At 36.8% G+C, this 24,466-nt stretch overlaps 1 protein-coding gene across 1 annotated transcript in view; it reads right to left on the bottom strand.

Annotated features, from left to right (window-relative positions):
• Positions 1-24,466, bottom strand: part of DIP-alpha (Dpr-interacting protein alpha) — a 242,818-nt gene that overhangs the window by 61,663 nt on the left and 156,689 nt on the right. The window contains exons 5-6 of the mRNA XM_073976091.1: positions 6,183-6,274; positions 5,866-5,994 (exon numbers count right to left, since the gene is read on the bottom strand). Coding sequence (XP_073832192.1) covers positions 5,866-5,994; positions 6,183-6,274 — 221 coding nt within the window. The remainder of the gene's footprint in view (positions 1-5,865; positions 5,995-6,182; positions 6,275-24,466) is intronic.

Genomic DNA, 24,466 nt, shown 5'->3' with positions numbered 1-24,466 from the left:
CTAACTCCTTGAAGCCAGCCTCTAATGAATTCATGGGCTTAGTAGACAGGAATTGAACGGCCGTTGTACTGTTATTTAAATTATACAGCTTTAACTCGCTTTTGTAAGGTCATAGCCGACTGGTCTCAGGGGAATTTAATGCACATCAGGAGTGATGACATTCTGTTCTAGGTAATTATCATCAGAAAACTCGACCCTCGCGCAGTCCCCCCAGCGACAGCTCATCACTCAGCACTTAACACCTGCCGTTGTTGTTCCAATCCCTGAAAATGCATACTTTTTGCAAAATTATTACAATGGACTCCGAGGGGTAAGATCGTGGAAATAGTGATTTCATGTGTCGAAAGAATATCATGGTCGCGGCGGAGCGGGCAACCAATCTCAAATACAACTGCAGCTTATATCGTTGTGATTGTACTGAAGAAGGATCGCACCAGAAGTGGATCTGGGGGATTAGCTTTCCTATTGCACCAGTCTTTAATATACGGGGAAGCAGTCAGGTGTAGAACTGCCAAGGTAGATTTGCTGAACGTATACATTCCGCCGATAAATAACTGTACTCCAGGTTACAGACCCAACATCAGCCCCCTTTTGGAAGTTCATAACCGTCTGGTCTTGGAAGACTTTAATGCACATTATGAGTCGTGATATTCGGTCCTCGGAAACGACCAGAGAGTATAGCTGCAGCTGCTGCTGTTCGAATACCCGATGTGAGACAAAGTTCTACAGTCGAGACGCCGAGAAGGTGATGAGGTCTATCGAGCCAACCCTAGTCATCCCAGTGTCATGAAACTCATGGACTGCGAATATGAGCACAGAACTGAAAGTCGATAGTAACCGAATTCCGACAACTAACTACCCAATATTCTAGGGGTCACATTCGACATTATGTTCACGTTGTTCGCGCATCCACAGCTATCTGCGACATACTGAGATGTAGTAGCAAGGTTGTCAAAAGTCCACTGCCAACTAGGGAGGCATCACTTCGGTATGCTATGCGGCGCCAGTGTGGTCCGTGAACCCGATGGAATAGCACTCAAATCTGTCAGAACGCCGCCCAGAGAGCTGAACAGGGTGTCTTCACATGTTATCAGTGGACCATCTACATGCCAGAACAGTAACACCATGGCATGGTTTCCTTAGCAGTATTTGCTCAGTTTTTACCGTGACAGTCATCCGTATCATAATAGTGTGGATCTTCAGATCTAGAGATCAACCAGCCTATCAAACAGGTTTGAATAGCACTCACACAGATTTAGTCACAGATCCGGTATTCGGACGTCAGCTGACATGACAAACAAAATTTCTTTTGGCTCAGCTACGTTCAGGATGGTGTAGCTGTCTAATCCTTATAAGGCGAGTACTGATGTTATCATGCAAAACACACTGCACATCATTAACTGCCTTGCCAAAACTACTCATCTAACTTCAGTAGGTTTGTGGTTACATCCATAGAAGTAGCACATCCTTAGACCTGGATATAGAAACGGAGCCGCATTAAGTTGTTACAACAATAGCGTTGTAATAATGACCCTTAATATTGGGACATTTCAGGGCCCATATCTAAGGAAGAATTATTATCCTCCCCAGCGAAATATGTTGTATTGTAGTCCCGATCACAAGCTCTGCTCCCTATTGAAATTTTAACACAAAGTAGCCTTAAACTTGATTTAGGCGCAAAAATGGCGAACTATTGCGGAGGAGGTACTTAAGGTTCCTATTCTGACGGTATTTAGCCGTAGAAAAGGCCGACTTATTTATTAGTTTTTGTTTGTGGTGTGGAAGTATGGATTTGCCCCCGAAAAAAATTGGACCGTTTTAACGAGTGTCGCATACAAAAATCTTGCCAAATATTTAAAAACTGTCGAAGTCCTTAAACTGCTCACTAACTTAACTTTGTGTGGGAACTACCCGAAAGAGTGGTGCGATATAGTCGATCTTCGGACATAACTCGAGGCTGTAAGATATAATACGATGTACAAGGTTTAGACCAAATCGGTTTTTCCCTTCGAGGGTTATCTTACATACTACACAATTTAGTAGGTATCGGCAAGCTTTTTTGGAGTTTTTGGGCCATTGTCTCAGGAAATATGGACTTGCCCCGAACAAAATTGCGCCGTCCTAACAAGGCCCGCAAGAACAACTTTTTTGGAGAAATTTTAAAACGATCCGAGATGAGTTCTTGAACTGCATTTTTCCCAAATTTTGTGTGGAAGGTACAGGAAGGAGATCGATATAGTCCAGATTCCAACCTGATACATGACTAGATGAAATAACACGATGCACAATGTTTGAACCAATCAGAAACTCCCTGCGGGTGTTATCTTGCGGATTTTCAACTTTAGTTGGTGCCGTCAAGGTGGTAAAGGCCAATTTGCTGAAAAAATTCAAAACGATCCGAGAGGAGGTCTTAAACTTCACTGTTTCCGAATTTTGTGTGGGAAGTAGAGTTGGGCAATTTCGTTCGATTGAACGATCCGGATCCGTATCTCGTTCAATGGACATCGGTAATTTCTTTGACAAAACTGCGTATACTTAATTTCACACATTGGTTTTTATGATGTTACTCATTCGCCTTTGAACGAGGACAGTGATCCGGATCGTTCAATTGAACGAGATTGCCGAACTCTAGTGGGAAGTAGCCGAAGGAGTGAACCGATATAGTCCATATCCGAACCCGACCTATGTCGAAAAAATAGTATTACCAAAGTTATGATTAATTCGGTTTGGGCAAAATATTACGAATGCCAAATTTTGGATCCGATCGGTTGCTTCGTTCGAGAGTTATCGTGCACACCAACCAGCCGGACGTACATGGGCAAATTGACTCCCAATTGTCTTAAACGAATTTTGTCCAAAACATACTTGGGGTCTAAACCCATTATTTCGATTAGACACATTTTTGGTCGTATCAAAGTGTATATACCCTCTTTAGCCTAAAGGCTGAGGGTATAAAAAGAATGAGTCTGCGCTTCCCTTGTCTCTCCTGGCATGTTCGTATGTTGCGGAAAATAAGAAGGTACCGAGATAATCTCTGAAGCGGTAGTTAGAAAAAAAATTGAAATTGTGGGCAGTTGTTATGCCCTTGGTAAGGAAAATGCGGCTAGAGAAATGTCGGGCTAACATGTTAACACATTTTCTAGCCTTGCCGTCTCTACTGGGAGATTTGGTCTGACTTCGGGTATTCGACGATAGGTTAAAGTGTCAACCTAGCGATCTTTGTGCATTTTCGCGAAAATTCTCTAAGTTCCGCAAATATGGTTCAATCGATGAATGAACTTTCCAGTTCATTTTTGTGGATAAAAAACGAATCCTGCAAAAATTCGTAAAAAAGATCCAAAGTTTGGACCAAATTGATTACCCCGTTCAAGAATGTGTATCGTAAATACAATTTCAGTGACATGTTTTAAATTTTGGGGGGAAGTACTGGAAGTTGTGGACCAGTATTGTCCATCTTCGAATGAAACTAAGTTGGGCTAAATTTTTTCAGGGGCAAGGCGAAGGCCAAATTTCGGACCAAATCGGTTAACCAGTTCGAGTGCTGTAGTGCGTTCCAGCCACCAGACATGGTGCCATAGGGTTTTTTACAACTTTCGGGCTATTTGCTCAGGAATTATTTATTGCCCCTGAAAAACTTGTATCATCGTAATGGGGTTCGGTGAATGGAAGTTTCTTCAACAAAAATCAAAGTGATCTGAGTGCAGGTCCTAAAGTGAACATATACGAAATTCTGTGTGAGAGGTACCCAAAGGTGTGGACAAATACCTGTAGTGGGATTCTCTAGCACATTTTTTGGTTATCGACAAAGATCGGTAAAATTAAAATGATTATAATTTCGGTAATTAACGATATTATTTGGTAAATTAACGACCAATAAAAAGTAGTCGCAAAGTTCTACCGATAGCTGTAGTGTTGTCAACTTTTATTTGAACTTTTCCTTCATAATTTTGCGTTTTAATTTTACCGATTTTTGTCGGCAACCAAAAAATGTGTTGAAGAATCCCACAACTGATCTATACCTGGTAGATATGTGTAAAGTATGAACTAAATCAGTCACTCCCTTCAAGAGTTATCGTATTGCGTACAATTTTTCCGAACATTTTTGAACTTTTGTGGGGGAGGTACCTGAAGGAGTGGGCAGATATGGATTATCTTCGAACTGGAACTATGTTTGAACAAAATATTACGAAGGCCAAATTTTTGACCACTTCAACCACTACACACGGTGTCATAGGGTTTTTTACCTTTCAGTCTATTTTCTCAGGAAGTATGGACCTGCCCCTGATGAAACTTATACCGTCGTATGGCGGTAGTGAATGCAAGTTGCTACAACAAAAATCAAAGGGATTCGAGAGCAGGTCCTAAACTGAACTTTTCCGAAACTTTGTGTGGGAGGTACCCGAAGACGTGGACCGATTGAGTCCATATTGTAACATCATCTAAGTCTGGTAGAAATTTCACGATGTGCATAGTATGGACCAAATCAGTTACACCCTTCAATATTTAACGTGCGCACAAATTTTCTGAAGATTTTCGAACTTTTGTGGGGGAGGTACCCGAAGAAGTGGACCGATATGGCCCATCTTCGAAATTATACTAAGTTTAGGCAAAATATTACGATAACCAAAATTTGGATCGAATCGGTTGATCCTTTCTAGAGTTATCTTGCGCACCTACCAGACAGGCAGAGGGACGGGCATTGCTAAATCGACTCCAAATTTTCTGAAACGGATTTCGTCCCAACATACTCTGGGTCTAAAACCATTACTTCGATGAGGCACATTTTGTCCGTATGAAAGTGTATATACCCTTGTTAGCGTAAATGCTGAGGGTATAATTAGGGGGTAGGAAATCAAATCAAAAAATTGTTTTTTGGGTCACTCTAATACACATATATCCTTCCCCAACATATGAAGCGTTAGGTCGGATCTCTGAAACAATGATATATTAAATCTACGAAGTTATAATGGGCGTCGTTCCATGTTTGTGGGAATTTCGACGTCTAGAGACGTTAAGAAAGTTCGGCAGTCGTTGGACGGAGTCGATTGTTATGTCTGGCGTGGCTTTAATTTGTTTAAGTATATTTTCAACAATATGGGGCGATATAACATTCCATACGTATCAACATAACCTTTTACATACACCTCGTATGCACAAAAACCACTTCGACCAAAGTTGATAATGAACACCGAAAGACGAAAGATCATAATGATGCGGTAATAGAGTTTGATGATGTTCTTGCTTATCGAGGGAAAAGCTCAGCATGAGCAGCAGTCACCAATGGTAATGATGATGGCGGGTGAAAGTAAAGATTTGCAAAAACCTGGAAAAATCTTCATTGGTGTTTTTGTCGTTGACAATGTTTGACTGAAGGTAACAAGCAGTAAAGTAGATAAACATTATGTGATGTCTCGGAACAAAGGTGTAATTGCCAGATGCAAAAAGGGAAAAGCGAAGCGGTGAAAAAATGCTTTGATTTTTTATGATTTTACCAGGACTAGGTTGCAGTTACTAAACACCATCATCACAATGTTGGTGGTTGCTGTGTCCGTTTTTTGTCCAACATTTTGCTTGCCATTCTAATGTCGTAGTGTCTTTATTTCTAGGGGTAATTAATGAGCTGTATTTAACTTTTATAAACTGTAACTATGAGAATGGACGTTCTTTGTTTCTTCTTTTTTGTGCTTCATTTTAGTTTGCATTCATGGCAAGCTTTTAAACCATTTCTTATATGTGGTTTATATATTTCTCTCTTAATACACACATACGTATTTATACACATAGACTAAATTTTTGTGCAAAATATTTCAAATACTTTGATATCAAGTTGTTAGTTAAGTTGAGTTGAGTGTGGCGGCTACTTACAGTGTATACTCAGTGATATCCTTTTGGAAACCGATGGTGGTACACCATTTGATGCTATGCAGAGATATGAACCCATTTCATTGCGAGAAATTTTTGCCAGCTTCAATACTTCACCCCGATAAGAGGACACTGTAACGAAGTGCAAAAATAATCATCATTGCAGAATGTGTAAAAATAAAAGTGTAGCGAAGAGAATGAGAGAAATTCATTCATTCACTCATTGGGCAAATTAGTGTGGTCAAAGTTATAAAATAGTTGAACAAATTATTGTTGAACTATCATTATAGGGGTTGTGGTTGGGTATTGAATTTAATTACCTAAAGTTTTAGTGCCAACACTATCTTTGAGAACAATTTCATTTCCATCTTCACGGCGCCAAGTCACAATGGGTTCTGGGTAGCCACGAGCTCTGCGGGAGAAAGAAAGAAAAGAATGTAGAGAATTTGTTATAAATTATTTATGGATGTTTTACCGAAACTACATAAATACAATTTTTGAATTAAGGTTTTAAATGGGTTTGAAATGTTGCTAAGTAAGTTTATAACAAGTAAAAAAGTATCAGTCGGCTTTGCCGACAGAGATATACCCTCAGCCTGTGCAAATTGAAACACTTTTTTCACAAAAAACTTATGTATTTAGGGGGTTTCAAAATTTTGAACCGACAAAAATATTGATTAGGTTTAAAGTTCAAAAATTTTGCGGAAAAGGTACTTAAAGCAATGGACCGACATAGACCATGGGGGTGCCATAGGGGGTTTTTACATCCTTCGGGCTGTATCTCAAGAAGTAAGGACTTGCTTAAACTAAATTTAAATTAAAATTGGAACTTAAACTAAATTTGGAAACAATATTACGAAGGCCAAATTTTAGCCGGAATCGGCATATAGTTCGAGAATTATCTTGCGCTTCCACCCATAAATATGGTGTCATAGGGTTTGTTTATCAACTTTCAGGCTATTTTTCAGGAAGTATGGACTTACCCCTGAGGAAACCTGTACCTTCGTATAGAGGACAGTGAATACAAGCTGTTACAACAAAAACCAAGGCGATTCGAAAGCAGGTCCTAAACTGAACTTTTCCGAAATTTTGTGTGGGAGGTACTCGAAGGAGTTTACCGATTGAATCCATATTGGAACCTCATCTAAGTCTGGTAGAAATTTCATAATGTGCAAAGTATGGACCAAATCGGTTACTCCCTTCAAGAGATATCGTACGCACAAATTTTCCGAACATTTTCGAACTTTTGTGGGGGAGGTACCGGAAGGAGTGGACCGATATAATCCATCTTTGAACTTGAACTAAGTTTGGACAAAATATTACGAAAGCCAAATTTTGGACCGAATCGGCAGATCCGTTCGAGAGTTATATTGCGCTCCAACCACTACACACGGTGTCATAGGGTTTTTTGTAACTTTCAGCCTATTTTCTCAGGAAGTATGGACTTGCCCCTAATGAAACTTACAGCGTCGTATAGAGGACAGCGAATACAACTTGCGTAAACAAAAATCAAAGCGATTCGCGGCCAGGTCCTAAACTGAACTTTTCCGAAATTTTGTGTGGGAGGTACCCGAAGGAGTGGACCGATTGAGTCCATATTGGAACCTCATCTAAGTTTGGTAGAAATTACACGATGTGCAAAGTATGGACCAAATCGGTTATTCCCTACAAGAGTTATCGTGCGCACAAGTTTAGCGACAATTTTTGAACATTTGTGGGGGAGGTACCTGAAGGAGTGGACCTATATGGCCCATCTTCGAACTTAAATCGAATCTGGACAAAATATTTCGATACCCAAAATTTGAACCGAATCGATTGATCCGTTCGAGAGTTATCGTGCGCACCAACCAGACAGACAGACAGACAGACGGACAGACAGACAGACGGACGGACATTGCTAGATCTACTCAAAATTGTCTGAAACGGATATCGTACAAACATACTTGGGGTCTAAAACCATTATTTCGATGAGGCACATTTTTGGTCGTATCAAAGTGTAAATACCCTCTTTAGCCTAAAGGCTGAGGGTATAATTAGATTATTTTTTTAGTCATTTATTAAGTTTGGTTTAGTGTTATGGGAATGGCGAAATATCACTTAGTGATTCAAGTAAATAACTTCTACTGATGCTTTCAAGAAGACAATGGATGAATAAGACAATATGTGGTAAACCTTTTCTTAACATTGCGAGCGAGGAAATGCATTAATTGGACAGACCTCAAGGATATTAATAAAAAAGTGAGAACAAGCTATAGTCGGTACGGGGCCGACTATGTGATACCCTACACCACTACCTCTGTGAATAATCTTTTCACTCGAAAACATTTCTTTTGTGGAGATACGAAAGTTTTCACCTATCTGGCTTTTATACCAAATGACTTAAGGCGAACTGAACCAAAATAATTAATATTTAATTTTATATTTTACTACTGTCGACATCACCAACATCAATAGGATTCTATCTCTGTGAGAAAATTTCGTGATGATCCGATCAAAATTCCGACCTGTAGTGTGATTGCAGAAAAAGTGGAAAAAGGGAAGCATTAACGACTATTGCGATATCTCTATTATTTGACTACCTACGTCAACCTACTTTGCATAATCTCAAAGATGGGATTTTCTACTTTCTTAGTCAGGCTTTGCTTTTAGAAGGTCTCCAACCAAAGGTGTGATATCCGTCATTATTATTAAAATCGCAAAAATGAGAAGTTGGGTTTTATTAGCGACTATTGCGATATCTTCGTTGTTAGACCACCTACGACAACTTACGTTACATTGTTGTAAAGGTGATATTTTTTACTTTCATTGCCAGGTTTTGCTTTTTGTAGACGCCTTATAGAAGCTGAGATATTTGTTTTGGAATAAAATGTTGACTTTTTCTCCAAATAAAGTTTTTGCTCATTCCGACCCCTAAATATTATCCGACCATCATCAAAATCAATACGCTTCTTCCTCTGTGAGACCCTCATTAACCCTCGAAATTTCGTGACGATCCGATCAAAATTGCGCCCAGTAGCGTGATTTCCAAAAAAATGAAAAAATGGGATGTATTATCGAATATTGCGATATCTCCGTTATTTGGTCACCTACGCCGACCTAGTTTGCATCATTGTAAAGATGGGATCTTCTACTTTCATAGTAAGGCTTTGCTTTTGGTAAGTCCCCAACCAAAGCTGTGATATTCGTCATTATAACTAACTCACGAGAACCTACTTTACATCGTTAGAAAGGTGATATTTTCTACCTTCATTGTCAGGTTTTGCTTTTGGTATACCCCTTATAGAAGCTGAGATATTAGCTTTGGAAAAAAACGTTGTATTTTTATCCAAATAAGTTTTTTGCCCATTCCGACCCCTAAATTATATTCGACCCTCACCAAAATCAATAGGCTTCTTCCCCTTTGAGATCCCCATTAACTCTCAAAATTTCGTGACGAACCGATCAAAATTGCGGCCTGTAGCGTGATTTCCAAAAAAAATGGAAAAATGGGATGAATTACCGACTATTGTGATATCTCCGCTATTTGGTCACCTACGCCGACTGAGTTTGCATCGTTGTAAAGGTGGAATCTTCTACTTTCATAGTCAGGCTTTGCTTTTGGAAAGTCCCCAGCCAAATCTGTGATATTCGTCATTATAACTGAAATCGCAAACATGAAAATTTGGGGTTTATTTGCGACTATTGTGATATCTTCGCGCGATATCTCAGAATCTTGACCTATGGGGAAAATTTCCTTTTGGGTTCTTAATATACCCACTAAGGGCTATCATCTCCAGAAGGAATTTTCCACCGCACAGACCTTGAGTTCCAATTTGTGGCACAGTGTAATTATTTAACTACATTGGTATACTTATTATCCAACATATTTGAAAATATAAAAATAATGAACAAGTTAGGCTTTTTGATCAATTTTATGTATAGTTCTTGTTTAGTTTTAAGGTGTTGTTTAAGCGTTTAATCGGAATTTTAGGCTGACTGTAAGTGTTACTGAGTTCAGAACAAAACGTTTATTAAATACAAATAAACGTTGAACGTTTGTAACAAATTACGTCCAATACTTTGGCTTATAAACAACATCCACAAAAAACATATTTGCGATAGTTTGTTTTTGAAATTTTTTATAAGAGCAATTCAACAGTGTTTGTATATTTTCTCTAACACGTTTTTATAATGAACTATTTTGAAATTCATAACAATTACAAATTCTTTATTATGTTTGAAATTTGCAATAGAAAAACTATATCAACCATTTTTTATGATATAATTTCTGTTCCACCGCAGTGTCGTAACTGTCTATTGGACAAAAATATTTTTCTGTCGAATTTTGTTTTGTTCGACCTTTCGAATGTTAACAAAATCTAAATTATTGAGCTTGAGGTCAATGTTTATATTTTACTAGCTGAACCCGGTGCCCTTCGCTACCCCGAAAAAGGTAAAATATATTTTGACAAATTTATTTGTGGGCCAATTTTAGTCACTCATTCCAACTTTCATTAAAAATCGGGTATATAAAGCGTGTTTGGTGCATCAAATACATGAACTCGAAAGAAAATATATATGAGCGCTATATCCAAATCTGAACCGATTTCAATATAATTTGGCAAATTGATTTCTAGACCAAATTCCTGCACACATCCAAAAATTGGAGACATTATCTGTTACCATTCTATAGATATTTGCATAAAAAATATAAATTTTTGGAGGTACCTCCGATTCTGATGCTATTTTTCCGGATCAACGCGGAATTTCAGAAAATGTTATAGCCTATGTTACTTTCAGGCCATGTAGTGATACACTCTGAAAATTTCAGGAAGATCAGTTCAGCGGTTTTTGAGTCCATAAACTTCAAACAAAGAAACAAACGTACAAACATTTTTCTACTTTATATATATATGATAATTTATTACATATTATTTCCAATATTTCAAAATTACAATGAATTTGATCTTCAATGATTTTTCTGTCGATTACTCTTTGAATAAAACCAGAAGAAAACGTCATAGAAACCCACATCAATTGTATTTTGGGGAGTACCTTCAACTTTGCGGACAGGAATATACCCTGAGCCTGTGTGAATTAAAACTTTAATCTATAGAAAGATCGAATAGCAGCTACACAGCCAAAATAATTAAACCCAAAAACTATGTATTAGGAGATTTTCAGAAATGTGTAGCCATTTTGGACGTATGAACTTGCAAACAAGATATGCGGAGGAGGTATGGAGAAATGGACTGGACCGACATAGTTCATTTTGGGAGTAGATCTTATATTGGGAGTCATTAATTTTAAAAGATATTGCGGCCACCAGTCATTTCAGTTCGCCACAATATAATTTTCATCTTTTGACCCTTATGTCAGGAAATATGGACTTACCCACGAAAAACATAATACCGCTTTAAACACAAGGAATACCTTCAGTAAAAATTTCTAATGATCCTCAAATAGATCTTAAATTGCATTTGAACAACTATTTTGAAGGTTTGTGAGGGAGGCACCCCAGTACCACATTAGCTAAAATTCTTGAAATTTGAGGGGAGGGGGGTGGAAATACCAGAAGAAGTAGACCGAAAAGCACCATCTTCGAATTTTGTATATATAAGGCTCGCAGAAATATTACGATAAACAAAGTTTGGACCAACGCAGTATCCGGATCGAAAGTTGTCGTGCGCACTAGCCACTACACATGATTGCCTTAGGTGTTCTTTACAGCTTTGAGCCATTTTCTCTGGAAGTATAGACTTGCCTCTGAAAAACTTTACTGTAGTAATAGGGGCCCCGAGAACGCTTGTTGCAAAAAAGCAAAGCGTTTCCAGAGAGTTATTTTTATTTATTAATTTATTTATTTCATATTTTTACTTATAACTATTATTAGCATAAAGGAAGTTAAGCCATGACCATTGAGGTCTTAAGCTTATACAGCTTATTCAGGGAGGTCTTAAACTGCACTTCGCTGAAAATTTTTGAAATACTTTGCGGAAGTTTGCCGGCCCATCTTCGAAGTTGATCAAAATATCACGAAGGCCAAATTTTGGATCGAATCGGTTGATATGTTTGAGAATTATCGTGATCTCCAGGCAGCTACCCAGACGAACGGACATAGCTAAGTCGACTCCAAGTTTTCTGAAACAGATTTCTTCCAAACACACTTTGGCCCTAAAGCCATTATTTCGATGAGGCACATTTTGGCTAAAGGCTGAGAGTATAAAAAATGTAGATTGGGAAAAATTGTGTTTATGGATTATTGCTAAAAGAATGTATACAGGTATATACCTTGGATTGGGCGACATAATTTAATTTTAAAAGAATTTAAGACTGGATTCCAGAGTTTCCCTTGTTCCTGATCAATTTATGAGAAGATCCAGGATAGGAAACCAGAATTTCTATAAGTGAAGTCCGACGATTGGACGCCAAAATTAGTCTATTGACAGATGCATGATTTGGCGACAGAATTTGTCATTTACATAACCGCGATTAGGTGCTAGAATGTCTTGATGGATAGACTAACTAATGCTCAGCATTGGTTCTCGGTCTTCAGAAATTCTTTGTGATAAGTAGACATCGGTTTTTTGCATATATTTGAAAATTAAATGTTATGATATTTCTAAGGTTTCCCGATTGTATTCGCTTTCTTTTGGTCTTACCGAACTGATATCACTGAATTTCATAACATTCACTGTAGTTGTGAATTATTTGATAAATGATACGTCCAAAAATATATGGTATTATTAATAATTATATTCATTGTTTTGACCATATATTAACTGTGACATATTGTCAAAAAGTTCTAAAAACAAGATAGAATTGGCCAAGAATTCTTACGCCATTTGAATTAAAAAAAAAAGTAATGAAAAATAAGGTTTACATCTTTGCTAAATAAGACATTTTCGCTAAAATGAACTTTCAAAATTTTGGTGGGCCCCCCCCCCGAAATGAAATCCTGGCTACGTCCCTGTGGGGATCTCAAAGAGGAAGAAGCCTATTGATTTTGGTGAGGGTCGAACAATATTTAGGGTTTGGAATGGGCAAAAAACTTATTTGGACAAAAAACAACGTTTTTTTCCAAAGCTAATATCTCAGCTTCTATAAGGGGTATACCAAAAGAAAAACCTGACAATGAAAAAAGAAAATATCACCTTTCTAACGATGTAAAGTAAGTTCTCGTGGGTGATCAAACAACGAAGATATCACAATAGTCGCAAATTAAACCCAAATTTTCATTATTGCGATTTTAGTTATAATGACGAATATCACAGCTTTGGTTGGATACTTTCCAAAAGCAAAGCCTTACTATGAAAGTAGAAGATCCCATCTTTACAATGATGCAAACTAGGTCGGCGTAGGTGACTAAATAGCGGAGATATCACAATAGTCGGTAATTCATCCCATTTTTTGGAAATCACGCTACTGGGCGCAATTTTGATCGGATCGTCACGAAATTTCGAGGGTTAATGAGGGTCTCACAGAGGAAGAAGCCTATTGATTTTGATGATGGTCGGATAATATTTAGGGGTCGGAATGAGCAAAAACTTTATTTGGAGAAAAAGTCAATATATATAAAATATCACCTTTACAACAATGTAACGTAGGTTGTCGTAGATGGTCTAACAACGAAGATATCGCAATAGTCGCTAAGAAAACCCAACTTCTCATTTTTGCGATTTTAATAATAATGACGGATATCACTCCTTTGGTTGGGGACCTTCTAAAAGCAAAGCCAGATTAAGAAAGTAGAAAATCCCATTTTTGAAATTATGCAAAGTAGGTGGGCGTAGGTAGTCAAACAATAGAGATATCGCAATAGCCGTTAATGCATCCTTTTTTTCCACTTTTCTGCAATCACACTACAGGTCGGAATTTTGATCGGATCATCACGAAATTTTCTCACAGAGATAAAAGCCTATTGATGTTGGTGATGTCGACAGTAGTCAAATATAAAATTAAATATTAATTATTTTGGCTCAGTTCGCCTTAAGTCATTTGGTATAAAAGCCAGATAGGTGAAAACTTTCGTATCTCCATAAAAGAAATGTTTTCGAGTGAAAAGATTATTCACAGAGGTAGTGGTGTAGGGTATCACATAGTCGGCCCCGTACCGACTATAGCCTTTTCTCACTTGTTTTGATATATATATATATATATATATATGTATGGGTCTACGACCATTATTTCGATACGTTACAAACTTTTTGGCCAAAACCAACTTATAATACCCTCCCCACATAGTGGTGTAGGGTATAAAAACATAGATGTATTTAGGGGAAATATTATTAAGAGCAAACGAAGAAGAACAACATGCGACCTCCCCAATCTGAGCATGAAATGTGCTCAAGCTAAGTAGAACAGGAGTCGTTCTCTCCTGTCCAGGGTTTCGGAGTCGAGGTATTTTTGGGTCGACTCAGACTCCAGACCAATTTTTTTCACGACTCCGGCTCCGACTCTGGGTCGACTCCGGGTGTAATTTAATAATGTAGTAATTTTAACATTTTCCTATATTTGGGCCCATATGGGCTAATCTGTTGGGTTTTCCTAACATATTGTTTGGAAAGAGGATTCTTTCGGATATAATACTCAACTACAGAACATAAATTTGAAGTAAAAGTAATACCTATAATGTTTCCTCTGAATCTTACTTTAAAAACGGCAACAAAATACAATATATAAAATATTTGTTTGCACGAGTATATTCTGGAAGGAACTCTTTCCCGTGAAAAAATGTTTAAGCTTTTAAATAAATAAAAATAAAAGGACAATACAAACATAAGGACTACATGCGATAAAATTTATAAGCAATTCATGACCAGGTTTTAAAATGGAAGTAAGCCAACGTTTTAGAGAGCTTCGAGAGCCTTAAGGCGTGACATCCATTTGAAAGCCCAATAAAACCGATTTGCATGATTTTTGTCCAAGAAAACTTTTGTGACAGATGTTTTCTTCATCAGAATGAGCATAACTTAAACTGCTTTCTGAATTTTTGGTTGAAAAATATTAAGAAGTTTTGTGGCCGTCTATGAAATCCTGTTTGTATACCCTCCACCATAATATGGAGGGTATAATTAACTTTGTCATTCCGTTTGTAACACATCGAAATATAGTAACACCCTATAAAGTATAGATATTCTTGATGAGTATAAAATTCTAAGTCGATTTAACAATGTGCGTCTGTTGAAATCAAGATACAGCTCGCAAATTTTAAGATAGAGATCTATAATTTGGTACATAAGTTTCTATTACCCCTAGGATGGTTGGTAATGAACATGGGGTATATCGGTTCACGTTTTGATATTGAACCATAGAACCGTACCTCCAAATTTTCGGTATTTTGAAGGTTTTAGCCTAATTATCCAACTGAAATTTCTGCGGGTATACAACTTTCCTTCTGAGATTTGTTGGTACAGGTCCATGTCTTCACATAGCCTCCATAGAATGGTACATCTAAAATGGACGAAATTTGGTATTTAGTCTTCCATGGGGGAATTTATTATTCTAGAAGAGAATTATAAACATATTTTCATGTCGTCATTTAGCCCCCATAAAAGCGTACTTCTCGATTTTTGGTATTTTTAAGATTGCGCTCTCAATAATCGAAACTGCTGAAACGAAGACTAGTTTGGGGTTGTACAATTTTCCGCCTAAAATTTGTCGGTATTGCTCCACGATTTTCGGTATTTTGAATGTATAAACACATTGTTCAACCGAAATGACTGCAATTTGGTATTTAGTCTTCGTTGTAGTTGCAAAAGTTGCCTTCGTAGAACGGTACTCCCTATTTTCGTGATGTTGAAATTATTTTTCCCTAAGGTTACAGAACATTGCAAAAAAGTAAAGATTGAAAACTAATAAACATCAAAACCTAGTCCTTTATGGATCGATTTTAAAAAAAAGGCAAAAATTCAGTTTTTGGCTTAAAAAGCTGAAGTTTTTGGTTATACATAAAACGGACAAAAAATTTTGAAAAATAAAATCAATCGATTAGTTATTGGATTTCGATGTCCTTATTAATTTTTTTATAACTAGGATTTTATATAATCTTTTGTAAAAGCTCATCACAATATCATATAAGGATATGAGGTTGTAAAAAATTCATGACCCTAGCAAGCATCTGAAATTCATACATAGTTGAGCCGCTCAGTGCACACATTGATTAACTTTACTTTTAAAAATCTTAAATTTAAGTGTCAAAGCTTATGTAGAAGACGTTACATCTCCAATTATAATTCGATTGTCATAGATCTTTTCTTTTGGTTTCAAAACATTAAAGGCTCAATTGGACCAAAAATATTCTCGACTCGCAGTTTGTGATCAAAATAGAGATGAAAAGACTAGACTTCAAAGGATAGTAAATATTCTGTAAATCTTCCTCTAACTTAGTATGTTTTGTATATTTTCTTATAGCTTTTTTTAAAAATAAATAATAATTTTTGAAAAAAAAAATTTGGTGTCCCGAATTTAATGTTATATTTCTATAATGTAAAAGAAAATTTGCCCGGAGTCGGAGTCGAGTTATTTTTTTCGACTCAGACTCCGACTCCAGCAAAATTTCTCGACTCCGACTCGTAGACTCCGACTCCGAAACCCTGCTCCTGTCCCAAACAGAGACTTAGGTTTTCTGTCCCACATAGGGACTTCGGTTTTTTTGTCCCACATGGAGGCTTCGGCATTCCGTCTATCACAGATTCCATGTTCATAGTTGTACCTAGTATTTTGTACACGATAGTAGCAGTAACTATAGCAGTGTTAGCTAGTTATTACAATCGTCGTACCCGATCATCATCTTCCGAGCTGCGGACTCATCAATCAAAACTGTCCCGATCTTCATCACACCGTGGCATACTGGTCGAAACCACTGATATAGCGGCGTTAAAAAATCAAACTTAAAATTGCTCTTGTAAATGTTCTTGTAAATAGAGAAACTTTGCTTCATCAGATTTTAAGAAAATTGTTGCAAATATCTAGCTTCATATTTGTTTAACACGGTGCTCTTGAAGCAACTTTAAATGGAAGGTGCTTACACTTGGGAAGTTTTTGCGGATTCAGAAACTACAATGTTCATAGATGTGAAAAGTAAAAAAAAAACAGAGCAAAAAATCGCCGGAGCGCTTTTTAAATAAATCGCGATTCAAGTTTGACATTTTAGGTTTTCACGATTTTGCTTGGAAACCGCAAGTTGTATCGGCATGGAACTAAAGAAAATCTTGTAGCTATGAAAATTGTCTACATGAATGACCTTTGTGATAATTTCGTAGGTTTTACCGTTATGAGATATAGAAGTTCAAATTGGGATAATGCATTGACTGTATCGCCTCCTTATAAAACAATGTCATGACTGCAATTTCGCAACTTAAACTTATATATCTCGAAAATGGTACAACCTAGGAAAAAATTATGAAGGCCAATCTTGCAGAGAATTTTCAAAACTAAAATTCTTTTTAGTCCCATTTCGATAAAACTTACCGTTTTTCAAGCAAATCGCGAAAGCCTAACAAAAAAGCTAAAAATGTGATCTGAAGATCTATATATCTCCAAAATGGTAATACCTATGAACAAATCATAACGGTCAATCCTCTAGAGAATTTTCACAGCTACAACATTTTCATTTCGATAGGACTTGCGATGGCCAAGCAAAATCGCGAAACCCAAAAATAAACCTAAAAAATGTGAATTTTGACCGCGATTTACTTAAAAATCTCTCCAGCGATTTTTTCTTGTTTTTGTTTTTTTCTCACCTATGAACATTACTATTTCAAAATCCGCAAAAACTTCCCATGTGTAAGCGGTTTTCACTTATAGTTAGTTAAGGCGCACCATATATTAACTTGTTCTATAAGGTAGCGATACAGTCAATACATTGTCCCAATTTGAATATATCTCAATAACGGTAAAACCTTTGAAATTATAATGAAGGTCATTACTATTCCCATTTCGATAGGACTTGCGGTTTCCAAGCAAAATCGTTAAAAACTAAAAAACTCCTAAAAATGTCAACTTGAATCGTGATTTATTTAAAAAGCGCTCCGGCGATTTTTTTTATTTTTATACCCTCAGCCTTTAGGCTAAGGAGGGTATATACACTTTGATACGATGAAAATGTGCCTCATCGAAATAATGGTTTTAGACCCCAAGTATGTTTGGACGAAATGTGTTTCAGACAATTTGGAGTCGATCTAGCCATGTCCGTCCGCCTGTCTGTCTGTCTGTCCTGCTGGCTGGAGCGCACGATAACTCTCGAACGGATGAACCGATTCGGTTCAAATTTTAGCTTTCGTAATATTTTGCCCAAACTTAGTTTACGTTCGAAAATGAACCACATCGGTCCACCCCTTCCGGTACCTCCCCCACAAAAGTTTGAAAATGTTCGGAAAGTTTGTGCGCACGATAACTCTTGAAGGGATTGACCGATTTGGTCCATACATCGTATAGTGTAAACTTTCTACTAGAGTAATATGAGGTTCCAATATGGTCTCAATAGGTCCACTCCTTCGGGTACCTCCCACACAAAATTTCGGAAAAGTTCAGTTTAGGGCCATCTCTCGAATCGCTTTGATTTTTGTTTTAGCAACTTGTATTCACTGCCCTCCATACGATGGTACAAGTTTAATCAGGGGCAAGTCCATACTTCCTGAGAAAATAGCATGAAAGTTGCAAAAAAACCCTACGACACCGTGTAAGGTGGAGCGCACGATAACTCTCGAACGGATCTGCCGATTCGGTCCAAAATATGGTCTTAGTAATATTTTGTCCAAACATAGTTTAAGTTTGAAGATAAGCCATATCGGTCCACTCCTTCAGGTACCTCCCCCACAAAAGTTCAAAAATGTTCGGAAAAATTGTTCATACGGTAACTCTTGAAGGGAGTGGCCGAATTGGTCTATACTTTACACATCCTAATATATCTACCAGATATAGATCAGGTTCAAATATGGACTATATTTGTCCACTCTATCCGGTACCTCCCACACAAAATTTCGGATAAGTTCACTTTAAGACCTGATATCGAATCACTTTGATTTTTGTTGAAGCAACTTGCATTGGCTGCCTCATTTACGATGTTAAAAGTTTTTTTTAGGGGCAAGTCCATACTTCTTGAGCAAACAGCCCGAAGAGTGTAAAAACCCCCTGTGGCACCATATGTTGCGGCTGGAGATCCACTTCCATAACGGTCAATGTCGATCCATTCCTTTAAGTATCTCCTCCGCAAAACTTTTGATCTTTATTCCTAACTAGCAAATGCCCGCTACTTCGTATGCGGAAAGGAAACGAAATAAATATAAACAATATTTAATACGGGAATGGTGAATACTGGAGATTCTGTTGTACTAAGACATATTTTTATTACCAATATTTTTTCGATTGTAGTCAGAATTTAAAAAAAAATCTGCCGTATCGCATCCCTACACAGCTACCATATTTTTTATTGTGAATTTCCAAAACTACGTAAAACTTTTTTACAAAAAATTGTACTTAATGTGCACGGGTATGTCAACCGTATATAACGGAAAATTTTTTGAAGGCATTTCAATTTAGGATTTTTTAATATCAGGGGGTAAATACCTTCTAGTTAACAAAATTGTCGCATTGGACCACGTTTTCAAATTTACATACCAAAGCGGTCAGAACATTTTTTGAAAAGATACTTCACGTTTGACTACTTAATTTCAGTACATTATTTATAAACTCCTTGGCGTTAACATCAAATCAATGGAACAATATTCAATACAATTTTTCAAACTCAGAACTTTGTCTCAAATTTTAGAGCGATCTACATAACAAATATTTTTCCATTTCGTATTTTTTGTACAAATAGCGTATTTCCCAATTATATAATCCCAGTTTTGTCCCTACACCCAACACCAAATTTAGTACCTTAACTATTTAAAATGGTTTTGGTACCAACATGTTACCCAACTTATCGTACACATAGGTAAACGTTTTAAAAATTACTTCCTTATATTCAACATATATCCTAGCCCCAATTCACTTTTCCAGTTTTACCCATTTGGGGACTATGTAGTAGTTTTTGTATAAATAAGTACGAATTTTCAAAACCTCCTCCCTACCTCCACTCTAAACACCAATTGCAAATCTAATACCGAATTTCAAAATTCCAGTTCTACCCTCTACAAAATCACAAATTGTACAAAATTCTATACCATATAGCAAATACCAAAAGGTACCAAATTTTGTACAATTTAGCACTTTTCGTACACGATTTCCAATGTAGTTCAATTTAGCACTTTTTCATAAGTACGAATTTCCAAAACTACCTCAATCCTACACTCCACCAATAATCTGTTCACGCAAATACAAATTATAGCGAATTTCATACCATTTAGTACTACTTCGTGCACATTAGTACGATTATCCAAAGCTACCTCCATATCTCAATTCTGTATTCCAACAGTAATCTTAATTCCAAATTTCAGGATTCCAGCTCTTCAAATCCAAATCATACTAAACTCAGTACCATTTAGGACTTTTCGACCTTTGGTACATCTTTCTTACTCTTCATCAGTGACCCCCATTCCATATTTCAGGATTCCGGCACTATTCGTTAACCCATATCCAAATTGTACTATATTTAGTACCATATAGTATTTTTCGTATACTTTTAATTCGAATTTCCAAAAACCTTTCTTTTTTACTCTCCATCAATTACCTTCATTCCAAATTTCAGGATTCCAGCTCTATTCGTTCACCCAAATCCAAATTGTACTAAATTTAGTACCATTAAGTACTTTTCGTGCACTTATAGTTCAAATTTCTAAAAACCTTTTTTTGTTACTCTCCATCAGTGACCCTCATTACAAATTTCAGGATTCCAGCTCCATCCGTTCACCCAAATCCAAATTGTACTAAATTTAGTACCATTTAGTACTTTTCGTATTTACAAAAACCTTTCATTGTTACTCTTCATCGGTGACCCTCATTCCAAATGTCTGTATTCCAGCTCAATCCGTTCACCCAAATCAAAATTGTACTAAATTTAGTACCATTTAGTACTTTTCGTACCCTTGTAATTCGAATTTCCAAAAACCTTTCTTTTTTACTCTCCATCAGTGACCTTCATTCCAAATTTCAGGATTCCAGCTCTATTCGTTCACCCAAACCCAAATTGTACTAAATTTATTACCATTTATTACTTTTCGTATATTATAGTTCGAATTTCAAAAACCTTTCATTTTTACTCTTCATCAGTGATCCTCATTCCAAATTTCAGGATTCCAGCTCTATCCGTTCACCCAAATCCGAATTGTACTAAATTTAGTACCATTTAGTACTTTTCGTGCACTTATGGTTCGAATTTCTAAAAACCTTTCTTTGCTACTCTCCATCAGTGACCCTCATTAGAAATTTCAGGATTCCAGCTCAATCCGTTCACCCAAATCCAAATTGTACTAAATTTAGTACCATTTAGAACTTTCCGTGCACTTATAGTTCAAGTTTCCAAAAACCTTTCTTTGTTACTCTCCACCAGTGACCCTAATTTCAAATTTCAGGATTCTAGTGCCATCCGTTCACCCAAATCCAAATTGTACTAAATTTAGTACCATTTAGTACTTTTCGTACCCTTATAGTTCGAATTTACAAAAACCTTTCATTGTTACTCTTCATCAGTGACCCTCATTCCAAATGTCTGTATTCCAGCTCAATCCGTTCACCCAAATCAAAATTGTACTAAATTTAGTACCATTTAGTACTTTTCGTACCCTTACAGTTCGAATTTCCAAAAACCTTTCATTGTTACTCTTCATCAGTGACCCTCATTCCAAATGCCTGTATTCCAGCTCTATCCGTTCACCCAAATCCAAATTGTACTAAATTTAGTACCATTTAGTACTTTTCGTACCCTTATAGTTCGAATTTACAAAAACCTTTCATTGTTACTCTTCATCAGTGACCCTCATTCCAAATGTCTGTATTCCAGCTCAATCCGTTCACCCAAATCAAAATTGTACTAAATTTAGTACCATTTAGTACTTTTCGTACCCTTACAGTGCGAATTTCCAAAAACCTTTCATTGTTACTCTTCATCAGTGACCCTCATTCCAAATGCCTGTATTCCAGCTCTATCCGTTCACCCAAATCCGAATTGTACTAAATTTAGTACCATTTAGTACTTTTCGTGCATTTATGGTTCGAATTTCTAAAAACCTTTCTTTGCTACTCTCCATCAGTGACCCTCATTACAAATTTCAGGATTTCAGCTCAATCCGTTCACCCAAATCCAAATTGTACTAAATTTAGTACTTTTCGTACCCTTACAGTTCGAATTTCCAAAAACCTTTCATTGTTACTCATCATCAGTGACCCTCATTCCAAATGCCTGTATTCCAGCTCTATCCGTTCACCCAAATCCGAATTGTACTAAATTTAGTACCATTTAGTACTTTTCGTGCACTTATGGTTCGAATTTCTAAAAACCTTTCTTTGCTACTCTCCATCAGTGACCCTCATTACAAATTTCAGGATTCCAGCTCAATCCGTTCACCCAAATCCAAATTGTACTAAATTTAGTACCATTTAGTACTTTTCGTACCCTTGTAATCCGAATTTCCAAAAACCTTTCATTTTTACTCTTCATCAGAGATCCTCATTCCAAATTTCAGGATTCCAGCTCTATCCGTTCACCCAAATCCGAATTGTACTAAATTTAGTACCATTTAGTACTTTTCGTGCACCTATGGTTCGAATTTCCAAAAACCTTTCTTTGTTACTCTCCACCAGTGACCCTAATTTCAAATTTCAGGATTCTAGCTCCATCCGTTCACCCAAATCCGAGTTGTACTAAATTTAGTACCATTTAGTACTTTTCGTACCCTTATAGTTCGAATTTACAAAAACCTTTCATTGTTACTCTTCATCAGTGACCCTCGTTCCAAATTTCATTATTCCAGCTCAATCCGTTCACCCAAATCAAAATTGTACTAAATTTAGTACCATTTAGTACTTTTCGTACCCTTACAGTTCGAATTTCCAAAAACCTTTCATTGTTACTCTTCATCAGTGACCCTCATTCCAAATGCCTGTATTCCAGCTCTATCCGTTCACCCAAATCCGAGTTGTACTAAATTTAGTACCATTTAGTACTTTTCGTACCCTTATAGTTCGAATTTACAAAAACCTTTCATTGTTACTCTTCATCAGTGACCCTCGTTCCAAATGTCATTATTCCAGGTCAATCCGTTCACACAAATCAAAATTGTACTAAATTTAGTACCATTTAGTACTTTTCGTACCCTTGTAGTTCGAATTTCCAAAAACCCTTTGGTACATCTTTCTAGCTCTCCATCAGTTACCCTCATTCCAAATTTCAGAATTCTAGCTCTTACCGTTTGCCTAATACAAAGGGTACCATATTTAGTACCTTTTAGTACTTTTCGTACACTTCTAGGTCGAATTTCCAAAAACCCAGCCTTATCTCACCCCTACACACCAACAGCAACCTACACCCAAAATTTCAACTTTCTAGCTTCAGCGGTTTCGTCTGGGCGCTGATGAATCAGTCAGTCAGTCAGTCAGTCAGTCACTCACCTCACTACTCTTTTATATATATAGATCAACATTTTTGTCTGTTCAAACGCCCTAAATTTTTAAAACCCCCCTAAATACATACGTATTTTGGGAAAAAAATGTTTCAATATACACATGCTGAGGGTATATCTCTGTCGGCAAAGCCGACTGATACTTTTTTACTTGTTCTCATCTATGAAGATTGCAGTTTCAGAATCCCAGGTATAAGCACCTACCATTTAAAGTTGCTTCAGGAGCACCGTGTTAATTGTTAAATAAATACTTAATAAAACTAAACAAAGTTTATTTTTAATTAATAGGGGAGGGTGTAAATTAAATGAAAAAAAAAAACAACAAAAATTGTGTTTTTCTTGTGTTTTTTAGTGTTCTCTGAAAAACAGTCCAGAAGAAATTGCCAAAATAAATCAAACTGCCTTTCTCGCAATATCGACCAAAAAGAACAACAAATAACAACCCATTACATATTTCCTTTTTCTCTTCGCTTTGGCTGTGATTTACAGAAAAAATGGCTGCTGAAGAATAAATCGGAACAACAACACAGAACGAAACACTAGCGTTTGGCCGCATACACACCGTCAAAACAAAAAACAGGGTTTTCACCCTCTCGTTGTCGCTTCTGCGTCTTCTATTGCACCATTCAAACAGCTCTTTATTATACTAATACAAACGATGGCCCTGTTGTTACGGTCTTTGACAAAAATCCTCTCTCCACTCAGAATAAGTATGTTCTAACATAAACAAGTGAAAAAGTATCAGACGGCTTTGCCGACAGAGATATACCCTCAGCCTGTGTGGATTGAAATACTTTTTTTTACAAAAAAAAAAAAAAAAAAAAAACATATGTACAGTATAGTCTCGATAATCCGGACACTCGTTAATCCGGACAACGCGGTAATCCGGACACTAGCATTTTTTATATTGTACCTCGATAATCCGGACACCAATATTTTTTCCTATCTTGAGCATTAGGTTCTTATTTGTTTCATTAACGTTTTTGTTCTTAGTAATTGCAATTTGTGTATAAATAACAAAAATTTAAAATTTTCAAAGTTTTCGGTCCACATCTCGTCTCTCT

Source organism: Musca autumnalis, unplaced genomic scaffold (genome assembly GCF_047663935.1).
Source record: "Musca autumnalis isolate F117 unplaced genomic scaffold, ASM4766393v1 scaffold_3, whole genome shotgun sequence".
NCBI lineage: Eukaryota > Metazoa > Arthropoda > Insecta > Diptera > Muscidae > Musca > Musca autumnalis.
This window is presented reverse-complemented; position numbering and strand designations above follow the sequence as displayed.